This window comes from Saccostrea echinata, unplaced genomic scaffold (assembly GCF_033153115.1).
Source record: "Saccostrea echinata isolate AGI-Se365-2 ecotype Australia unplaced genomic scaffold, CSIRO_AGI_Sech_v1 ptg000016l, whole genome shotgun sequence".
Classification (NCBI taxonomy): Eukaryota; Metazoa; Mollusca; class Bivalvia; order Ostreida; family Ostreidae; genus Saccostrea; species Saccostrea echinata.
Window position 1 is genome coordinate 12,091,448 of NW_026889765.1, and position 23,107 is coordinate 12,114,554.

The 23,107-nt window shown below is 30.9% G+C and overlaps 1 protein-coding gene across 1 annotated transcript in view; it reads right to left on the reverse strand.

The window, feature by feature from the left end:
* Positions 1 to 6,030: 6,030 nt before the first annotated feature.
* Positions 6,031 to 23,107, reverse strand: part of LOC133188930 (PDF receptor-like) — a 62,056-nt gene continuing 44,979 nt past the window's right edge. The window contains exons 10-12 of the mRNA XM_061324401.1: positions 12,288 to 12,468; positions 11,230 to 11,358; positions 6,031 to 6,158 (exon numbers count right to left, since the gene is read on the reverse strand). Coding sequence (XP_061180385.1) covers positions 6,075 to 6,158; positions 11,230 to 11,358; positions 12,288 to 12,468 — 394 coding nt within the window. The 3' untranslated portion in view covers positions 6,031 to 6,074. The remainder of the gene's footprint in view (positions 6,159 to 11,229; positions 11,359 to 12,287; positions 12,469 to 23,107) is intronic.

The following is a 23,107-nucleotide window of genomic DNA, read 5'->3' on the forward strand; positions in this document are numbered from 1 at the left end:
AAGAAGAAAATAATTCAAGAAAAAATATATTAAAATGTAATTTACACGATAAAAAATATGGATAGGCAATTTTATGTTGAGACCCCCTTTTTTAACACAGGAATTTTATTCGCCTTCTCTTTGGCATATGAATTCATGGGCTGAGCAATAAAAATACAATATATAAGGTTTTATCATTAAATTTCATTATATATTAATTTTTTTCAATTAACTTAATTAGTTTTCTCTCTCTGTTCTAATTTTTTTACTGAAAAAAACCTTTTTGATTTCCTGATGCTAGTAGGTCAATACTAGTTATGCTAGTTCTATCCTTTGCTTGCTGATGCTGAGCCTGGCAATGCTGTTATTTAAATGCTGATGCTGATGCTAGCTGGATGCTGATGCTTATTTTGCTTATGCTTATGCTGATTTATGTAACAAAATTACTTCCCTGCACTGTATAATATGACAGAACTGTTCAGCTTTATCATTGAAAATGTTCAAATATAAACTAACCCCGAATATTCATTACACAGGATACTATAGTAACTGAACACTGAAAGCTATCATCTCATACAGGCGCAATCAGTGAAAGTATTGTAAGCAATCAACAAAAACACAAGCCATCTTAATGATTATCAATAATTTTTTTCTACAGACTTTAAGTTTAAATTTCGTTTTAAAAAATACCTCGAAAAACCTAATAAACTTCTATACCTGACGCCAGTTTTAGATTTCTTTTCTAATGTAATGTACGTTTATTGACGGTAGTACATTAAAAAGAAAGATATTCCTTCAGTTATGTACTTTTTAAGTACACTAAAAAGAAAGATATTTCTTCAGTTATGTACTTTTTTAAGTACATTAAAAAGAAAGATATTTCTTCAGTTATGTACTTTTTTAAATTGTCTTGTGAAAAAAGGCGTTTCAAATACATTTACTTGTTTATAGAAATTGAAAATCGTATTAAACTAACACTGTCAACATGATCAAGGCCATTACGAAATCGCTCGTAATTTATTGTTCTTTTTATTTATAACTCTCCAAAATTCTCATGAATTTACAGATGTATATACGGTTTGATATATGATTTTAAACGGTTTCTTGTTTAGTTAATGCACAGTGTAAGTTAATTTCTTCGAGCTTCGTTAAACGCGTGATTTAATTTGGGTAAGCACACGCTAATACGTTACCATTAGTGAACTCTTCAAAATTAGAGGCGCGTTTGGTCGTCTGACAGGGACAGCATGGCGTTGCGGATAATACAAAACATGCCAATCTCAATCCAATTTTAAATGTTAAATGTATTTGTCATTCCAATTAAAGAATAGAAGAACTAAAATACATATGTAAGAGAGCAAGAACCCTAAATTTATCATCCATTAATAAAAAATACATTTTCGAGGCATGTGTATTGTATTACGATGCACCATATGAAAAATAGATACATACGATCAACAATAGATATAAATTGATATCATTGTCATTCCTACTCTTGATGTATATAAAGTCCACAACAATAAAATATTTCATTTGCATTTTCTTAGGAATTGGGAATTGTTCATCGACATTCAACATATTGTTTACATGTTTATGTTACGTTTGTACCAGAAATCCCGCGAGATTTGTACGTTTTCCGACTTTTTCACAAAAGAGCGCACTAAGAAGTACAACTCTTCCATAGTGGAAATAGAACGTATTGTAGACGCTATTGTTTGAACTTTTTACAACAATTAACACTACTGCAAGATAAGTGTGAAAAAGTCGTTTCTTGAAAAATTACCGTCCTGATAAACGAGTCATTTTTCAATGAATTATTACGTTTTGTAGTAGAAATCGACCGTCCGGATGCGGAACGCGAATTTCCGGATTAATGAGACAGAATAACGTTGAAAAAATCGGTTCCCAAAAAATATCGTCAGGAAGGTGAGGCGACCGGATAAATGGCGTCCGGATAAACGCGGTGCCACTGTATATATGTACATGTATGTATGTATATATAAAAGCTCATGACACTGTAGATATACAGGTACCACACAAATGAAAATACATCGGGATCAGTACACAGAAATGGCTAGTTCTTCAAATAAAGTTGGTTGTAGACTAACAATTGCAGTAAAGACAGACTGAAATGTCTTCCTAAAACTTAATGAATATGCGGGAAACAAAAATGAATGAAACAATATTTTTTTTCTCCCAGAGTAATTTATTTATTTTTGCTTTTGTGGTTGATAAATCATATTTCATATTTGATTGTTACAAAATATGATAAATGCTTTTCTATCGCAGTCATACTGTCCATGGACTTTTCTTTCTTCGCAAGAAAATGCGTGAACTACAATATGAACAAGCATTCTGAGCGTATTGCCCTAGCAATACTAGTCCCCTACCGGCAAGTGTAATCTGGTTTCGTTTAAAAATTGGAAATGCCGTAACTCCACCAAAAATCGATGAAGTGGAACGAAATGCAAACTTGATCTATAACTCATCAAGATAAAGTCACATTCCAAAATCAGCTTAAAATCTGCAAGCTTTTAGAAAAAAATGGCGGAAACCCCTTAGAAATTGAAAAGGTCGTAATTCTTTCGAAAATCATTGAAGCGGAACAAAATGCAAATTTAATCTGTAACTCATCAAGATACATGTACACTCACATACCAAAAATCAGCTGAATATCTGCGAGCGTTTAGAAAAAAAGTGCGGAAAACCAAGTTGGACAGACTGACAGACAGACAGAGAGGCAGACGGACAGACAGACAGATGGACGGACGGACTCAAAGGAAACCTACAGTCCCCTCCGGTTTCACTGGTAGGGGACTAATAAATGACTACTTTTAGAATATATTTACATTGTTAAAATTGCTGTAGCAGGCGAAAAATGCGTTCTTTGGAACACTCAATTTTTTTATTACTGTGCTGAAGATTTTCTATTCCGTAAAACAATAAGTGATAATAATTCCTTTTTTAAAATAAAATTATTTTCATATCAGTTTGATCAGTTAATAATTGTTTTCTGTGTTTGAAAGATGGTCTGGAGAGAATGAGGTTTTTCGCATTTTGAGAATGTAATTGAAAGAATGTGATTTCCTCAATGTACATATGGGGACAAAGAACAGTAATCAAGCACAAAAAAGTCCAAGCATTGAAACTGTACAAATCGGGAGCAGAGTAAACGCAGACAGCTTAAGGCATCATAATTGGGATAAGTTGCCATGAAGGAGTGAGCATCCCTTGTCGACCGGTCACACCGGTCGTGTGCTCCTTGTCATGAACGGTTTTAACGGTTTTCCGTTTAAACGGAAAAATCCGTAGACACTTCAGTGTGTAAATAGTGGCCGAACAATTAGTATTAAAAAACGTCATTCAGCATTCGACTTAATGATAAATTGTATTTGCTGACAAGGTCATTGTATCGACAATAGGACTTGCAGAATGTTGACTTCAAACGAAACTGTTGATATCCTTGTTTCTTGAACTTGTTTGTCTCATTTTAGAAATTGTTTGTACGTAGAGCATGCTCTTGTGTATCGAATCAACTGGGAGGCATTAACTCCATAAGCAGGTGATAAGGGTATACTGCTACATAAATAAGGGAAGCTGACGATAGAAAAGTTGAAATCGTCACGTTTATTATAAAGTTTTGTTGTTGTTACCATTAAAGTTTTTTAGCAAAATATCCAAATATGAAACAGATATGTCAGACTCTTTGATGTCTTTTATTTCAAGCTCACAGGGGTATATCAAGTCGACATATGAATGGAAGTAACTATTGTTAATTGGTTGTACACTGCTCCTGAAGTTTCTCCTTCCCTGCTGTTAATATTTTAGTGAGGAGTAAAGAAGAGGCTTGTTAGAATATTTACTGGAACCCGCTTTGTAGTTTAGGAATCCAGATGACTATTGGTATAGTAATTCAAATTCAATTTGATTATTTGGAATATTAAAAATATTTAAAACTAACTATTGATTTTGAAGAATTTCCTCCTTAGAAAGGGAGCTATGGGTATAAGTTGGATTGCCACTTGTAGAATTAATTCCCAGTTCCTCTAAAATACAATTGAAATAATGAACATTACAAAGACAATGTTATTATTTACCTGCTTTGTCAACTGGGACCAGTACATATTGATCAGGTAATCTATCTATGTAGTTCACTAAATCCTCCTACCTTTAAGTAGAATAAATCATAAAAATGAATGTTAATGTATTAGAGACGTAAAAATTAGAATCACGCTTTATACTTTTTGCTATGTACCACACTTAACGTAACATTAAAAATCGATTGTTTTCAGCATCAATCTTTTTATTGCCTTGTTCATGTTTAAGAATCCATACCTTACGTCGTAATATACTGCGCAATAAATTTTCAAAAAAACAAAAAAAAAACCTGTCCCAGGGACTTCAGCATTTTGATCCTGTCAATAAATTGCCAGGAGAAAAATCACTATACCAACACATTACAATATCGAAACTCTAGTCGTCAGAGTTCTGATGATATAAGTTTTAACAAATGATGCCTCTTATTATGAGGAGTAGAAAAATGCATTCTGACTAGATGTAACTGAAACAACCATGACAAAATATTAATCATTGCAATACGCCACATCATTTCAGCCAATGGGAATTTTTTTTTGCCTGTATCATTCTATAAGATTTAAAACTTTTTAATTTGGTTACTTTGTTGGTTGTTTTTTTTTACTTTCCTTCGAGAAATTTTCACTCATATTTGGACACTACCAATTGCTGGTAGAGGTCTGTTAACCAGCTGCGATGCCGGACCTTGGTTTTTTCCAAAGGACCGGTTTCACGAAATAAAATTCAAATGAATATGATATGATAATAACGCAGCTTATATAAATTTTTGGTGTTGATAAAGACATTCGTGAAAAATAAACTACAAATTTCATGAAAGTATTTAAAGTTATTCGTCCGTTCGTTGCAGTAAAAGATAATATAAAATAATTCAAAATACAAATGTGGAAGTAGAGAAAAAATATACAAATCAAATAAATATGAAGCTAATATAACTGACGAGCATGTTTATTTGTCATCTCTATAATACATTACGAAAAGAACTATCTTGATAAACTGACGGCAAATTTTCTGATAAAATTTATTTAACAGAAAACTTAAATATTAACAAAAAATAACTGTAGTAGCAAATGTCTTCTCAAATACATATTAAAATAGAACGAGTGGAATGTAAAATACACCACATTATCTTAACAGGATTGTCACCATGCTAAGCCTCCTACCTACATACCATTTAAACAGCACGTGTTTCAACATGTGCTTTTTCGTGTTCTTAATGATGTATCACGAATAATAAGATTAAGTACGGGAAAAGTTCTGTTATATTTCTGAAGACAAAGTGAGGAGATTATCTGAAGACTCTGGACTAATTAAGTAGCGTTCCCCTTTAATTAAACACTTCATTCTTTATTGTCATAAATATATTCAAAACAAAATAAGCAAAACATTTATTTGCTTAAATCGATTTCGTTATAAGATATATAAACAATTTCTATATCTATATATCGAATGAAAATTATTGTAACTGATACTGACCATTTAAAAATGAAAGACAAAAATTGAAAAACGACTGAAAATCAAGCGAAGAGAAAATAAGCACATATTTAGAACACACAAATCTTTACCTATTCATGTTATGTTAGTTATGCCTTATTTGTCATTTCTAAGCATATGTTTATTCTTTATTCTACCATTACATGCAGGATTATAAAATTTTTAAATATCCTGCCTCGCTATCTGATTTATATGATTTAAAGAACTGAAATATCATCCCTCGAACAATTTCGATTTTCTCGCCTATTTTCCTTCTGACTAAAATTGGTGGTTCCTATTCATGTTCTGGGTTGATAAGGATGTTCATACAGATTGTATTTTATATTATTCTTTATATATACATGTGACTTTTTTTTCAATGTGTATATTATCAGTAGAAGAATAGGAAAACTGTGACTGTACAAAGAGCTTTTTATTTTGTCAAACATATAAAACATATATGCCTATATAGTACATAATTATTACAAATGCTGCTTGTTTATTACATAGTTTCCCAGGATCTTTCTTTATCAAACCATAGACTCTGTGTATGCACTTCCAGTAGACTTCATTCGAATTAGAGGGCTTTTCTTGTTGACTTGATTAAGGATTCTCTATAATAAAACAGAAACTGTTATCATACTAATCAGTCATATAAAAAACTTCCCCATAAACAGTCTACCTCATAAACACTCTACCTCATAAACACTCTACCTCTCATCGATAATTATTTGGGGGGGGGGGGGTCAAATTATACTTTATGAAACATAGATATATACGAATATGAATTATAAAAAAAAATTCTCTAAATTTGTGTGTTTGCTTGATAAAAAAAATCTGTTAAAGTACAGAGAAATCTATGATTTATTTTTTTTTTGGGTTAAGTCTTTTTCATTTTAATACGAATTTTTAAAACATTTCTTGTAAGAGAAAAAAAGGGTTTTTTACGACAAAAACAAAGGAGATGGGAAACAAGGCGTGCAAAAAGCTTGTAGTTTTGAATTTAATTTTTAGAGTACAGTTCTTATTATTGAAATTAATAAAATTATGACATATAAAACTTTTCTGTGGAATTTTTTTGTCCCTTTGAAAACCTTCCATATAACTTTTGAAGCAAATACAGCGGAGAATCCAAGCATTGTGCCGCTTAAAAGGTGGTATATGACAAATGAGTGTGGCCTGACCCTGATTAATTGCTATTGAAATACAAATCCTTTAAGGGCAATATTTTTTTTAATGAAGAAAATTTCTATGATTAATAAAGAAAGTGTGGTAACCATAAAACATGGCAGTTTGGACAAGATTTAAGTCCTTTCAATTAAATGAAAAAAATGGTCCTTACCTTAAATCATTTGCAAGTACAAAAAAAAATATTAAAAAGTTTTGTGAAGTTATAGAGCTTACTTTTAGTCATATTTTAAAAAGTTTCCATTGAATACTACTTAGACTGAATTTTGCTATAAGAAATACTTTAAGTGAAATAAGACTTTTAAAAAATCCTGAAATTTTCAAACAATTCTTCTTTGTATTAGCAGACAAAATCAATAAAACAAAGGTTTAAAAAATCCTATAAAAGAAAACATTTGCATTAATTTCTAAAATATTATCTTTACTATTTACATGTAACTCTTTCATATAAATTGAAAAGAAGCACCACAGATTTGTACTTGGATAAAATATTTAATAGCCAGGACAAGTATAAAAGAATTAGCAAAAGATAATCGTTTCGAATTTCTCCCTCGTTTCCTTCCTCAATGATTGAAATCAACTTTGTCCAATTATTTCTTTATTTTTATTTTAGAATTATGAATGTTTTATGTTTGATTATTTAAACGTGTGTGTGTGTGTGTGTGTGTGTGTGTGTGTGAGGGTGTGTGTGTGTGTGTAAGGGTGTGTGCTTGACAGAGAGTGCATCTCATCACTAATACTGCCTATATTTATACATTTATAAATGATAATTTACGGGAAGAATACAGGAAACAACACAGGAATTTAATACTAATTATAATAACATTAAAATATTTTGAAAGAACGGGGGGGGGGGGGGGAATAAGTGAAAAAAATATTTTAGATTTGAAAAAATTATCATATTTTGTCCCGCAAGGTATGCAGAAAGTGTGTGCATTGGTTTAAAATTTCTTTTCGAAAATTATTAGCCTTTAAAAAAAATTATATGTTAGAATTTTGATATTTGCAAAAGGATATGTTGTTCAAAGGGACATAATTTGAGCTAACAAACTTTTTTCCAGAAGTCACATTATCATGATTATGCAATTTTCTTTTTAAATAAAACTTGAAGAAAAGAGACGTATTTGTTGAAATGTGGAAGGGATATTTTAATTTTTTTTTTTTTTTTTTTTTTTTTTTTTTTTTTTTTTTTTTGAATTCGAATCATTTGAAAAGAAAGTTGAATGATAAAATAAGCATTGCAGATGTTTTTGACTAAGTTTGACATGCGAAATATTGCAAAGAGATGACTTACAAGGAGTAAGAATGCTCAAAGTAAATGATAACGAAGTGTTTGGTAGCATTTATAATTGATGAGACATCAGCACCAGGTTTTGCTATTTAAAACAACGTTACCATTCTTCGTGACGATTCTGACTCGTAGGTCAATTAAATCAAGAAATAACCAACAAACTGAATTTTCTGCATCATTTTAATTCAACTTGCGTTAACACTTTTTTCAATACATCATATTCTGGATAAGTGCAAAGTGGCAATAGGAAAGGTTAAAATATAAATTTATTTCAGAATTTTTAATTAACAGAACTTAATTTAAAAAATGAAAATATTGATACATCTTCAAAGACTCTTAAATACAATATAAAAAAAGAAATTAAATGATAGTTTTTTAATTTAAGAATTGTGTCAAGGACATAAGCCTTCATTGATGTTTTTTCTCTTTGTATATGTATAGATATTTTGTATTGACATTTTACATTATTTGTCTTAATTCTGGTTTAAAAAATGATACGATGCAATAAGTTCCCAGTAATAACTTTTGTCAATTAAGTCAATTTTTAAAGGTAAAGCAAAAAAAAAAAAGAGAGATTTTAAAGTGAACCTGTTTTATCTCATTTTGTCGCACTTCTGACTTCTGACCTATTATTACTACCATTTAAAGTTATTTATTCCCAACAAGGACCATGTTTTATTTAACAAATTTTCAAAAATATGAAATTTTAAAAATTTCTCTAAATGATGTTGCATTCCTGTCATTTTTAAACATCATTTTTGCAATAACCTTTTGACACTCAAGATATCAATTAGATATTCGGCAGGAAGCTAACCAATATCAAGAGACACATACTGAAACATAAAATAATATTCACATAACCTGTGTTTTGAGTCCAGGTCATCATTTATGTGTCCGGTTATTTGTTTTTAAATTCGCCTATTTCTTACTTTCACCTTACAGTGTTCTTAAATTATAATTGATCATAATAACCTTAAGGGAGCCGACTGGGGTTTTATTGTGTGAAAACTACTATAGAGAAACTCTTTAATTTTATACCATATGTACCTTACAATGACTTCAGTTTATATGCCAAGTTTAGGAAACATCTACCGTCTGGTTATTGTTTAGGGACCATCTCAAAATACAGGTACATTTACTATAGGATTATATAGGAAAATACCATTTTTCCCACTTCGGAGCAAATTATACAAAAGCTACTATAGACTTTTTGCTCGAATTATATTATTTGATGGGTAATTCTATATTGTACATTTTATGCAAGAAACACAAAATTCTACCGTCTGGTTTCCAGAGGGGGCATCTCAAAATGTCAAAAATCGTGATATATTCCTGTTTTTATGAAGTACAACAAAATATGACAGATACTACAGATTTACATAAAAAATATTAAAAATGATTGTGAGATTCTCAATTTCCTATGTTTAAAATTTCAAGAGCATCTATTTTATACTTTTTATTTCATGACATAATTAATGACCCCGCTTTAAGAACTTCGGTTATTCTTAACGTCAAAAACACGCTATTACGACGTCTATCTTCCCATCATTTGAAAAATCGTTTAAAAAATCAGTTATTTAAAAACGTGATTAGATTTTTTAACCTTAGATTTCCTAAATTTGTTAATTTTTATAAATTAAGTAAAAATAGTTGCTTTAAAAGAGTAAATTTGCTTTATTTTACCATGCTGCGCGAAGTATTGCGCAATGAAAACCCCAGTCGGCCCCCTTAAGTAACATAATTCTGATTATTTTTTATGAAAATAATTTATGAAAATAAACAAAAAAAGAATGCCAATTATCTTTTTTTTAAATTTTAAAAAAGAGATAGATAGAAGATTCAACTAAATTTTCAATGTAAATGTAAATACATGTAAAAACAAAATTTGACTACATTCATTTTTATTTGCTAATTACCAAGCTGGTACTATGTAGACATTGGAACGCAATGGGTACAGTGTAGTGCAGTTGTACTACTGTGCAATTTATATTTTTTTTTATTAAAGAAAGAATCTTTGTACTTATTGTTTTAATTTAAAATATCCCCCGCTTCTCTTTTATAAAAATGCTTATAATTGGTTGTATTCTTTTAATTTTCACAATATTTCTTGATTTTCTTAAGTTTGTTAAGGCAAATTATGTCTTTTCAACAATTAAGGCAAAATTTTCAGAGCATTCTTCTTTTTATTATGCAAATTTTCAGTGACTTTTAACTAGCAAAAAGCTTGTATACTATATAAAATTGAAAATTCTCCCTTCAATACAAGACTTTTATGGTATACAAAGCTTTGGAGTTGTTGAGGGGGGATTTTTTTTTTTAATTTTTGAAGGCTTTGGAAATGTTGTGTTAAGAATTAGTCACTTAACAAACACTGCTAAGGAGGAATCACTGTAGTGTGAAAATTCTGTGATATGAAATTGAGTGGTTCTTCTTTTCACTTGAAAGATGACAATGTACAAATGTCCATTTACAGGTATAATGTATGAGCTGGACATAATATCACTAATTTAGTGACTTTGGCTATAAAGATAGGATCTACATGTGTATAGACTTAAGATTATGACAAACATTTATGTCACGAGCAACATTTGTCTAAAGTTTGGATCGATTACTTGAAAAGATCCAAGAATTACGATGTATCTAAAACAGAAAACATGTTTTGATCTTATGATGTTTTAATTCATTTTGTTTTATTTATTTATTTATTTTTGAGGGGGTGTCAGACATCATATTTTACACCGGTAACTTACAATTAGAGCTTGTGTTATCCCCTTTTTGCGTGTAAAATACCATCATTTATATAAATGACATCTCCAAGAATTTATTTTAAGTCGATTTTAACAAATTTACAAAAAAAGAAAACAGCTTGCCCAGTTTAAGACGACATACATATAATTTAGAAAGCGTTGATAGAATTTTAAAAATTGGCATTTCTAGTTTCCAAATCTCTTCAATTTGCAAATTATTTGTAAGGAAAATACTCCTCTGTGCCATTTCTCGTCAAATTTTTAAAATTTTTGCCTGTATTTTTTCTTACCAAAATTAAAATGGTTAAAGTTTATTTTTTTCTAAATAAACTTGTGATATGTATGATATCATGTAAGAAATACTAGTATTAAGAAATTGTCATTATCCTATGTATGAATTACTTTTGTCTATGAAGAATTAAAATATCTACCTCTTTTATGAAGAATTAAAATAACTACCTGGTTTAGGGTCAAATCAAATGAACTGGTGACCACAGAACAGGATCGCCGATTTTGGAATGCCTGCAAACCGGAAAAGGATTTACTCTCCAAATAGTTACTCCAGTGTTTCTTCAACGCTGCCTGTACCTTAAAAAGTTTATATAGCACTTTATCTCTAAAAGAAATCTAAACTCACAAATAATTCAAATACAAAATTCGTTGAGATAGTATGCAAATCAAGTTTGTGCAGTAAGTCAATGTAGGACATATTTTAACCCGTACTTTGTATAAACTGAGGTATTTTGGTACCTCCGTCCGTCTCTCACATTTTCTTTTTTCCTTTTCTTCCTGCATTTTTAGAGAAAGACAATTAATTTTGTTCCCATATGATTAATGGTGTTCCTGGAAGCCTAAAAATCTTTCGTTAAAAAATTTACTTCTCATTGGAATTCCTACAACATTTTAGATGGAGCTGACAAATATATCTGGAACAGTCGCATTCCGAAATATACTGTTAGTTATATTTTTAACCTTCATCTTTTGGATAAGTGTAAAAACGTAAGTTTTGAAAGTGTTTCCCTTTTCGTATATGATCTATTGTTGTTCATTATAATCTTCTAAAACAGTTCTTTCATTATATAATTGAATATTTTGCATCAGAGTTTGTGGTCTATGCAAAATATTAAAAAACAGCTTAAATTTTTGGCCATTTTTAAAATTTTCAAGATTTGATTGATAACTCCCCCCCCCCCCCCAACCCCGGAGTTATTAAAAGTCTATATACTGAGGCAAATAAAAAATGACTTTGGGCCCCCTAGATAACCTGGACCCCACCATCACCAGCACGAGATGGGTGTTTTTCACGTTTGGGAAATGGATTTTCTCTTTTTTTTTTTTTTTTACTTATTTTTTGCTTGTCAAGAAATTTTTGGGTTGGAAATTTTTTTTGACTGAGATGGACTTCCCTGAAAAAAAAATCCTGGATCCGCGCCTGATACTGTTATTTAAAAAACAAAATAAGATCAATTTGTAGTATCTCCGTTGGTCTAGAAATATTAAAATGTATCAGTTTTTACCTCTCCGTTTGTGTAGCAGTATAATAGTGAGATGAAAAATCCTTGAAAGGAGACTAGGAAGTAAGTGGAGTAGGACCAGAGTCCGAAATGAACCACACTATCTGCGGGCGGATCTATCAAGTTCACAGCGTTAGTGATCCCAAGGAGTGGAAGTAATACAATGGCTGCCTTCACTGCTTTTCTGTTAAAAAATTGTTCCGACATTCAATTACCTGATAAAATATAAAACACAAAAAGACGTTTGACCAAAAACTCACGCTCGATAGAATTCAATGTAAATACTTAGGATTTGAACTTCATTGTTCAAATGTATAACATGTTCTTGTCTTGCTTAAACTTAGTCTCGATATTTATCCCACACTTTCGCAAAATCGCAGACACAATAAATCTCATTTGCCGTATGTCAGTCTTCTGTGTGTCAAAAAACTTTAAATAGATCATAATTTTGAAACGAGAGGAAATGGGACTTTCATTTTTAACAACATTACCTTTGACAAGACTTTTCAAAATATACTATGATTTTTTACCTGGTGATCTCAAATTATATTTCACATACTTTTCAAAAACTTAAACCCTGGTCAAAGGTTTTGCACTTGAAGAGACAGAGTTTTCATATTTTACATGTGCATTACCCGTGAGAAGCCTTTTCTTGTAATTTGATTTATGACCTAAAGCTTGAAATTTGACCTTCTTTTCAAAAAAAATTAACCTTAACCTAACGAGACCTAACGGGCTTCCTTATTTTACATGTGCATTACTTCTTCACAATTTCTTGTTTGTGCTTTAATACTGCTTAAGGACATTGGCAATGTTCCTGGCTTTCGTATAGAATTTTTCAAGAACTCCCGAGCAGGTGTAATGGTACTTTTAAACATGTTATATTCTGTTATATTTAACCCACCAAACCACCCTTCCTTTTTAGATGTTGTCAAATCAATGTTTTTACATCTCTCAATGCGTTTCCTGTGTAAAATCTTGATAAAAAGGACCTACATAATTTTTCACCATACAATTTTTCTAAACCCATTTATTTTATAAAGTATATGTATTATGTTTATTATTGTATCCTCATTTCCCATGTCATCTAGATATTTTGGCCGAAAATGCAAATATAAATACAATACACAAATATACCAGCATCGTTCTTTATTTTTGAGTTACTTCCCTGAACATCTAATTAATATTCATAATCGTCAAGACACTGGATGATTGTTTCTAATATGTGATTGATTTATTGGAAGCAAGTTGTCATACAAATATTGGCATGGATTTGTTTTTCATTTTTTTTCGTAGTTACTAAAAAGTACCTCCTTCACACGATCCAGAAACAGTTTTCAGCATATGTCAGATCTTTGACTTTTCAAGCATAGTTATGGTAATTACTGTAAATAACAACCTGTATTCTGTTTGTCCCCTAAATGCAATCTACAATGAAGACATCATTGTTGTAGAGATGATTTTACCTGTTGAAGGATGTGCACGTGCTTTTATTCACCTCTGTAACATACGCTTCATTGGTTTTTTCATCGCTTAGAGAATTCTACATGTACACGGGAGATCACTCTCAATCACTATTTCATAAGTGAAAAACCCATGTATTGAACCTTTTTTCTCCGAAAACAGAGCCTTGCCAATGTCCTTAGAGACAGATGATACAAACTAAATAAATGCCTGGATTAGTACATATTTTGACCTATTTTGGTCATAAATGATGCAAATATTAAATTTTTAAAATGTTAGAAATTGTAAACTTTCTATGATGTTCAAAATTCTACATTTCTGCAATCATCCTTATAAATCTATACAATATTTTTATCATTAATAAGGCATTATTGTAAAAGTTTGAATGAAAAATTAAAAATTATGCTGTAAAACTTATTCGGTATGTCTTTAGTTGTTATTTTCATGATTTTTGAAAAAAAAAGACGTTTGTAGCATCTGTCTTTAATCAATGTTTAACTGTATTTTGCTTTGAATATACTAGTAATAAACACATACTAAACAAACACTAAAAACATACATGTACCTAACTGAATTTTGAAATTAAACTTTATAGTTACTTTCTCTTTTAAGATTAATTATCTAATTACCGAAAAGGGATTAAAAATCTTGAAAATGAATCAAAATATTTTAATTTTGAAATCTCCATGCGCTTGGTTTACAACGCTGTCATCAAATCTCAAGCAATGAGCTAAAATATTTTTCTTTAAAAAACCAATCCTTCCATACAGATATTGAGAGAGAGAGAGAGAGAGAGAGAGAGAGAGAGAGAGAGAGAGAGAGAGAGAGAGTAATATTTACTTTTTCTGAAAACGTTAAGGAAATTATGTTCCATATGTTTTTATTAAAAACTCTAAACTCCTGAACTGTGTTTAAAGATGTAATCATATAAATTACTGCAGTTTTAACTAACTTTGTTGGATCTACATGGGTAGAAGATTATCCGGATTGCAACCCCTTTTATGTAGAGAGAGAGAGAGAGAGCTCTTAGACTCCTCTATAAAAACACTTCCCAGTATAAAGAAGTTGTTGTTGTCGATCGATTACTTTTTGAATCTGTATAGAATAGATTCACCATTGTGTAAGAATAGTGTAGATCCACCAATGTGTATGTATTGTATAGATCTACTTCTGTGTTTGAATGGAGTAGATCTATCACTCTGTGTGTATAGAGTAGATCATGATCAACCACCGCGTATGTATGGACTATATTAAGATCATCCACTGTGTATGTATAGACTATATCATGATCAGCAAATGTGAATGTATAGAGTAGATCTTTCATTCTGTGTGTATAGACTAGATCATGATCAACCACTGTGTATGTATCGAGTAGATCATGATCAACCACTGTGTATGTATAGACTATATCATGATCAACCACTGTGTATGTATATAGTAAATCATGATCAACCAATGTGTATGTGTAGAGTAGATCATGATCAACCAATGTGTATGTAAAGACTACATCATAATCAACCAATGTGTATGTATAGAGTAGATCTTTAATTCTGTATGTATAGACTATATCATGATCAACCACTGTGTATGTATAGACTATATCATGATCAACCACTGTGTATGTATAGACTATATCATGATCAACCACTGTGTATGTATAGAGTAGATCCCCCACTCATGACACATAGATGTAGATCCAACATTATGTTTGAATATTATAGCAAATTCACATCTATATATTAAAGGAGTAGATCCAACACTTAGTGCGCATAGTAAAAGTTTCTACGTCTAGTTATTTGAGGTGGGTTTTTTTCCTGAACTTTAGTCAGCTGAGTGTTTTCCTGAATTTTGTCAGCTGTGAGTTTTCCCAACTTTTGTAAGCTCTTTTACATGATTTTCGTCAGTTTTGTGTTTTACAGACTTTCGTCAGCTTTGTGTTTTACATTAATTTCTTCAGTTGTGTGTTTTACATTAATTTCTTCAGTTGTGTGTTTTATATTAATTTCTTAAGTTATGTGTTTTACATTAATTTCTTCAGTTGTGTGTTTTACATTAATTTCTTCAGTTGTGTGTTAACCCGACTTTCGTCAGCTGTGTGTTTTTCTTGACAACTCGTCAGTTTTGTGTTTTTCTGACTTTTGTCAGTTGTTTCTTTAATATGATTTTGTCAGCTGTGTGTTTCACCTGACTTTGCAGATTTGTTTAACATGACCTTATTTAGCTTGTTGTTTTCCTGCAATTCATTACTGGTGTGTTTTTATACACATTCGTCAGCATTTAACATGACCTCTGTTATATGTGTTTTTACCTGACTTTCCTCAGATATATTCAAAAATTACTTTTTTCTATGTGTTTTTACTTAACATTCCTTAGCTATGTGTTTAAGATGGCTTGCTCTATGTGTTTTACCTGATTTTTCCTCGACTGTGTATTTAAACATGACTTTTTTTATGTGTATAAATGACATTCCTCAGCTGTGTATGCAAACATGACATTCGTTACTTGTGCTTTTACCTGATTTCAGATGAATTTTGTTAATGTAGGTCCCTACTCGAGTGACTTCATCAATACTGGTACCATATTGAAAATATGTAATATATATTATAATTATCAATAAGAGAGTTAATGTGCACCTATTTTTTATGATATTACATTGGTAGCAGTGCAGTGAGAATTTGATTCCATGTCTAAACGTCTAAACAGGTTTTGATTTTCAACCTTGCAAAATGTAACTGATGTACATACATATGCACGTTGTACAACTTACATTTACTTTTCACACAGTATTTAAAATAATTACTAATTTCATTAAAAAATACAGATATTTTCTGAAGAAATGTGTTTCATTGATAGCTTTCAAGAGCCATTCTCTGTAATGACTTGAACTTTTATATAGGAGCTGTGGCACGCATAGTCTCAGAATTTCTCCAAACTCTCTATGGTAAAAGTCTTTGATACCGTAAACCCAAATCAGGCAAAAATTGGTTGCTACGTGTCATGGTTACCATAGCAACATGTCCTAAAGTTTGAAAAATGGCATTTTTCAACATCTTCAGAGTCCCACAGTTAACGTTTGCAGTTAAGCAAACAAGTGGCAATGACTGTTTCTGAAAGTTGAAGGCCTGGTGTCTTAAATGCATGATAAACATGTTTGGTAAATCATCTTTAACATACGTTACTATGGAAACAAAGTATTCGAAAGTAATAATTTTGTTCATTTAATTTTATAAAGTCATACACTTAAGAATAAAAACAATTATAGCTTGAAATGCAAGCAATTAATAGAGAAGAGATCCTTGTAACATATACCAAGGACAAAATATATTTCTTATAGGTTGGCAATGGTTGCCATTGTTTTAATACCACGAAGGGATTTTAAATTTACGCTCTTAGTGTTTTAATCTTATCCTATCTTTTTAAAAAGCATATTTCTATATAACTGATGATCAATTTTTAAAGGCCTTGGTGTGACCCTAATTTTCACTTTTCAAAAAATTCAATTTCAATTCTTTAAATAGTGCGTTGCTATGGAAATAAGGCGAAAAAACATGCGTAAAAATCTGAAAAATTCTCTGTTTCCTTGGATACGTACCATTGTATGTAGATGCCCAAAACTTTAATGATTGATATATGTGAACAACTAACCTGACTTTCAATTTTGACTATCACCCAATCTCTAACTGGATGCAAAAAGCTGGCACATAGGGTCTAATATTGACAAAAAATTAACAAAATCGAACATTTTCTCTTCTTGGTAACCATAGCAACAGTGTTGTATTTTTCAATAACCTTTATCAATATATGATATTCAACATTAGTTCTACGAGATAAGTACTATTCAAGGTGATTCAAATGATATTTTTCTTGATTAAAAGGTTAGTAAATACCCAAAGCAGCAAAAAAATATCACTTTAAACAACTAGTACATTGTTTCCATGGTTACACTGCAAAGTAACTATTAACCTCAATTTTTCTTATGTTGTCGGTGTTGCAAGGTCCTAAGGATGCATATGTGCCAGTCATGAATTTTATTGTTTTTCCTCACGATAGTAGCATTAACCCAATCATAGCAACAGATTTTGCATGGTGACACTGTGTTACCATGGCAACCATGAAAGTTATTTTTAGAATAATATTGCCAATACCTAATTACATGATGTCAAATATTTTTCATTGTTTTTCTTACATTGTTGATTGAGTTTGATCATGTAACATCTATCATTTGTGACTATAGAGCATTTTTCAGAATTTTTCAGCATCTAAAATGTATTCCAAATGTACCCATGGTTACCACTTACTTAGAGATTAATTCTAAATACTTTCTTTATAGCATAAGTGGCAAGAAGGTGTCATGTTTTTGGGAGAATGGTTTGTTTGTTTTTCTTAGTCTTTATTAAGACTTAATAAAGATTTAAAGTAGCTGAAAATCTCAATTTTTTCAACTTTTCTGGCTGTCATCATGGCAACCAAGACACATAGCAACGAAATTTTATTTGACATATGTTTCTGGTGTCAAGTTGTAATAATGGGCAAAGTTTCATCAAAATCGGTGACCATGCGTGGCAAAGAAGTTTAAGTGGTTACAGAGAATCGCTATTAATAGGGGATATACAATTACGCGGGTATGTTAAGGCTGCACTCAGATATCCTACTTGCCTATACAGTATGACGTCATAGTAAGCAGTATGACGTGAACTTTAGAAATAATGATTTCTTAATATCTGTATTTAAGGGGGCCGACTGGGGTTTTCATTGCGCAGTACTTCGCACAGCATAGTAAAATAAAGCGTATTTGCTCTTTTAAAGCAACTATTTTTACATAATTTACAAAAATTAACAAATTTAGGAAATCTAAGGTTAAAAATCTAATTACGTTTTTAAATAACTGATTTTTTAAACGATTTTTTCAAATGATGGGTAGATAGACGTCGTAATAGCGTGTTTCTGACGTTATGAATAACCGAAGTTTTTTTAAGCGGGGTCATTAATTATGTCAGAAAATAAAAAGTATAAAATAGATGCTCTTGAAATTTTAAACACAGGAAATTGAGAATCTCACAATATTTATTATTTTTTATGTAAATCTGTGGTATCTGTCATGTTTTGTTGTACTCCATAAAAACAGGAAAATATCACGACTTTTGACAATCCTGTCGGTCTTCGGTAGTTTAATAACTAATATTTATCACGGGGGTTAAATACCAAACCCATGACGTCAAAACTATTGATCGAATATTTGCTGAGTGAAAATTAAACGTGACGAGAATTCATGTAAACATATATATGAAATGGGAGTTTTAAAGCATATACCGTGAATGTCATGTGTGGTTCATAAGGAATTAAAGATTAAGAATCAGGTACGCTGATTTATACTTATCATGTTTTCTTATAATGAACACAGGCAGTGTTTTGAAATCCCGATCAGCCTGTTTTATGGTCGTTCTAACAACAAAGATGCAAAAGTTCAACACTACGCCGCATACTTTGTAACATAGTTTTTGTTTGTATCGAAAGTTTGTATTCTATAGTACATAGAAAGTGCTGCTAGAATCGTGTGGTTTACATGAATTGATGACAATTCCTTGATCGTATGTAAAAAAAAAAATGTGGACATTTTGGTAAGGTTTTATGAAACTTTTGAATATTTTTTTTTTCTGTTTCGGGAGAGTCAGATTCTAGCACCACTTTTCATGGCCCAGTGATGTCTTTACATAATTATTTTCACAAAAAGAAATAAATTATCCCCGGGGTAGAACTTTTCACTTTTTCGTTAAGGATTTTTTTTTATTTATAGACGTCACGTAATGACGTCGTAGTGGAGTGCGTCTTTTAGCCTAAAGGTGCGGTCACACGATGCGATTTTTCATTCGATTTTCCATCCGATTTTTCCATTCGATTTGCTTTCGACTAAAATCGTACCGTGTAACCACCCAAGTCGAAAGTCGAAAGCAAAATCTGAAAGTCGATTGGAAATCGGATGGCGTCCGATTTTCAATCGACTTTCCAGTGAAAATCGTGACGTCACAATGACATTTCCCGCGACGCGAAATGAATGGTCGTTATTTTTGTCATCTTTAAGGTCAAGATCTAGTAAATGAGTATAGACTTTCTTCTTGGTGCTAGATTCATTATGACATCATAATTGATTTAAACTTCAATTTTTCCCGTACTTTACGGTTTCAATAGAATTATGTAGAAAATAAAGCACTTTCATGGAATTCAATTTGAAATCATGTCAAATGTAACTCCGAAACCCTTATTCCGTTTAAGGTCAAGATCTAGTAAATGTGTTTTACTGTCTTTTTGGTGCTAGATCTATTATGACGTCATAATAGATTGAAACTTAATTTTTCCCGTACATTATGGTTGTAATAGAATTATATAGAAATGAAACATTTCTATGGAATTCAATTTGAAATCATGTTAAAAGTAACCCCGATACCTATATTAAATTTAATATCATTTTAAAGCAGAGGTCAAAAAGATACGAAAACCTGTTTTCTTGGAGACTGTAGGCAATCTGGATACATTTCCTTTCTCTGAGTTGGAAAAAACTCCAAAATTTATACCTGATTTCCTTCATTTTTCATTGAAAATATCAGTTTAATATATGTTTTTTCGTTGAGTTTTTCTAAAAGTTATGTCCCGATACACCTTATTTTACCAAGCTATATTTGTAAAAGATCAAAAAAAGAACTTGTTTCTCAAATCTGAAAAATCTGTAGGCACCTCTCATTTACTAGATCTTGACCTTAATATCATTTTAAAGTAGAGATCAAGAAGATATGAAAAACCGTTTTCTGAGAGACTGTAGGCAATATTGATACATTTCCTTTGTCTGAGATGGAAAAAACTCCCATACTTATACCAGACTTTCTTCATTTTTCATTGAAAATAAGCAGTTTATAATATATTTTTCCGATGAGTTTACCCCAAAATAATGTCAGGATACACCTTATTTTACCAAGCTGTATTCGTAAAGGATCATTAAAGGAATGTGTATCTCAAATTTGAGAAATCTGTGGGCACCTTTCATTTACTAGGTCTTAACCTTAATGAATGTATAAATTATTAATTGACAAAATATAAGGATACCCAGTAAACGGCAATTACGGGTGAAATTGGCAATTATATAAAGCATACAAGTCATAAACTATTATTTTATTACCGTAGTTTGCGAGGACGGAGATTCATGTGTTTATAGAATGCCAATTTACGATTAAAGATTTTTTTTTTTTGCATATCATAGATTTAGCTTGATTCAAATCTTCGCATTTATCTTAAAAAAAGAAGTTTTAGATATTACTTTTAAAACTAGCACGGATGTTTATAAATCTAATTAAAATTAGATCTTTCGAGTGCTTATGTTGCTGTAAATTAAGATCTGCGGTACATACCATATCCGTACTTCAGTATGCTAGGGGTTCACGGCGAGATCCTTTTGACTTGACGCCGCGTAAACACCCCAATCCTATCAATAATATGAACAAGTAGTTTTTTTAAGTATTTGCACGGATTCTAATTATAAGCATTCGTCAAGAGATTCAACTTATTTCATGTATATATATGTAAACGTGTAGAATAATTTAAAAATAGTAGATTTTAATTTTTTAGAACTCACATAAAGTACTAAATGAAGTGGTTAACTAGATTAGGTTTTTAATTTTTACTCCTATACAAGTTAGAGCCTCTGTAAACGCCCCTACTCTCCTTATATACGGAATTACTAACGAAAAAAAACAGACTGAAAAAAAACTATTTATGTTTATTAGGAGGAATTACGTTGCTGTCTTTTCTCCTTGAATTATCTTCCTTATTTCCTTTCACCTCCACGTGATGTAGCATTGTACATGTACCTCTAACTACTGTATATATGTTTGTATGTTATTAATTTTGTAACTCATGTAACAATACTTTGGTTTGAGTGAATAAATTGAACTTGGACTTGCCCCCCCCCCAAAAAAAAAAGATTCAATATTGAATTCTTTAAAAATATTAATGATTAGTTTACATACCATCAGGGAAGTTTTTAAGTCTAATTTTTATTTATTTTATTATTATTTTTTAACTTAATTATTGGAGCGTCTGGTGAATTTGATTTACAGTGTACCCAGTCACGCATTTTAAATATACATATAGTAATCAATGGACTGTAAATATTTCACTTACAGTAATTTGTGAAAATAAAAAGGCGATATTTCAAATGTTTTCAGTAATATTGTTTCGTCAACTGCTGGTCAACGGAACAAGTTTAAATTTTGCGACGTAGCTATTTTACCTTTCTTGTAAGCGAAAGTGTAGTGCAGGTTCTCTTTAAAAATCTTTTTATGCCGAAATGAAAAAAAGAAAACATGTATTTTCCTTCACTAGTCAGTTTAAAAACTCTGGAAAACATCAGATACTTCGGACAAGTTCTTTACATGCGGTATGCATGTTTTCTTCAGACATAACCTGTAGATTACGTCAACATCAACGTCATAATGGGGCAAATGACGTAATGTTAAACTGAATGAAAGGGAAAAATATTTTCATAATGATGCTTTTTAGGTTTATTACAATAATCAGAACTACTTCAAACTAAAAAAAAAACAAGTACCTGTTCATTTCTTGTAAAAATCGTTTGTAAATCGAATGTAAAATCGTATCGTGTGACCACCCCACCAATCGACTCCAATCGACTTACCTGAGCAAGTCGAATGAAAATCGAATGAAAAATCGCATCGTGTGACCGCACCTTAAGACTCAATGACGTTTATACAATGGATAATAATAGTAAATGTTTTATCTATCGCTTTTCCGATTTATCAATGCTACATTTTACGAAAAGAAGTCTAAATTTGCCGAAAATTGATCTGGGTACTGCATTAATATACCTGCGTACATGTTCTAGAAGTTGTAGGAAGAAAAAAGCCTGTGAGGCACAGTATTTTTTAAAACAAAATAGACGAAAATCTTGTATTTTGAAAAAGTAAGGTGTTAGACCATGACATTCTGAAATTATACACATTCACGTTAAATTTTGAGATGATTCAAAAAATTTTATTAGGCACACTTTCCCGATAAATTTTCACATTTGTTAATATATTAATGAAATGACCTTAACTATGAATAAATTACATAACAGCAGATAAATTGATAGATTTGAAAGTAATTTTGCTTTTATTTTCTGTTAAGATTAGCCAAAAAAAATTCAGTTGAGATAGATGAAAGAAAGGGGTATGCGTCATCTAGATTTTCTGGTCAGAAAATTAACTTGTAAAGTTGTGTATTCTTGAGCGTTTTTTTTCTAAATTACATAAGATGCTTTCTAATGATTCAAAAGGAAAAAAAATAATTCTAACCAAAGATATGCCGAGTTA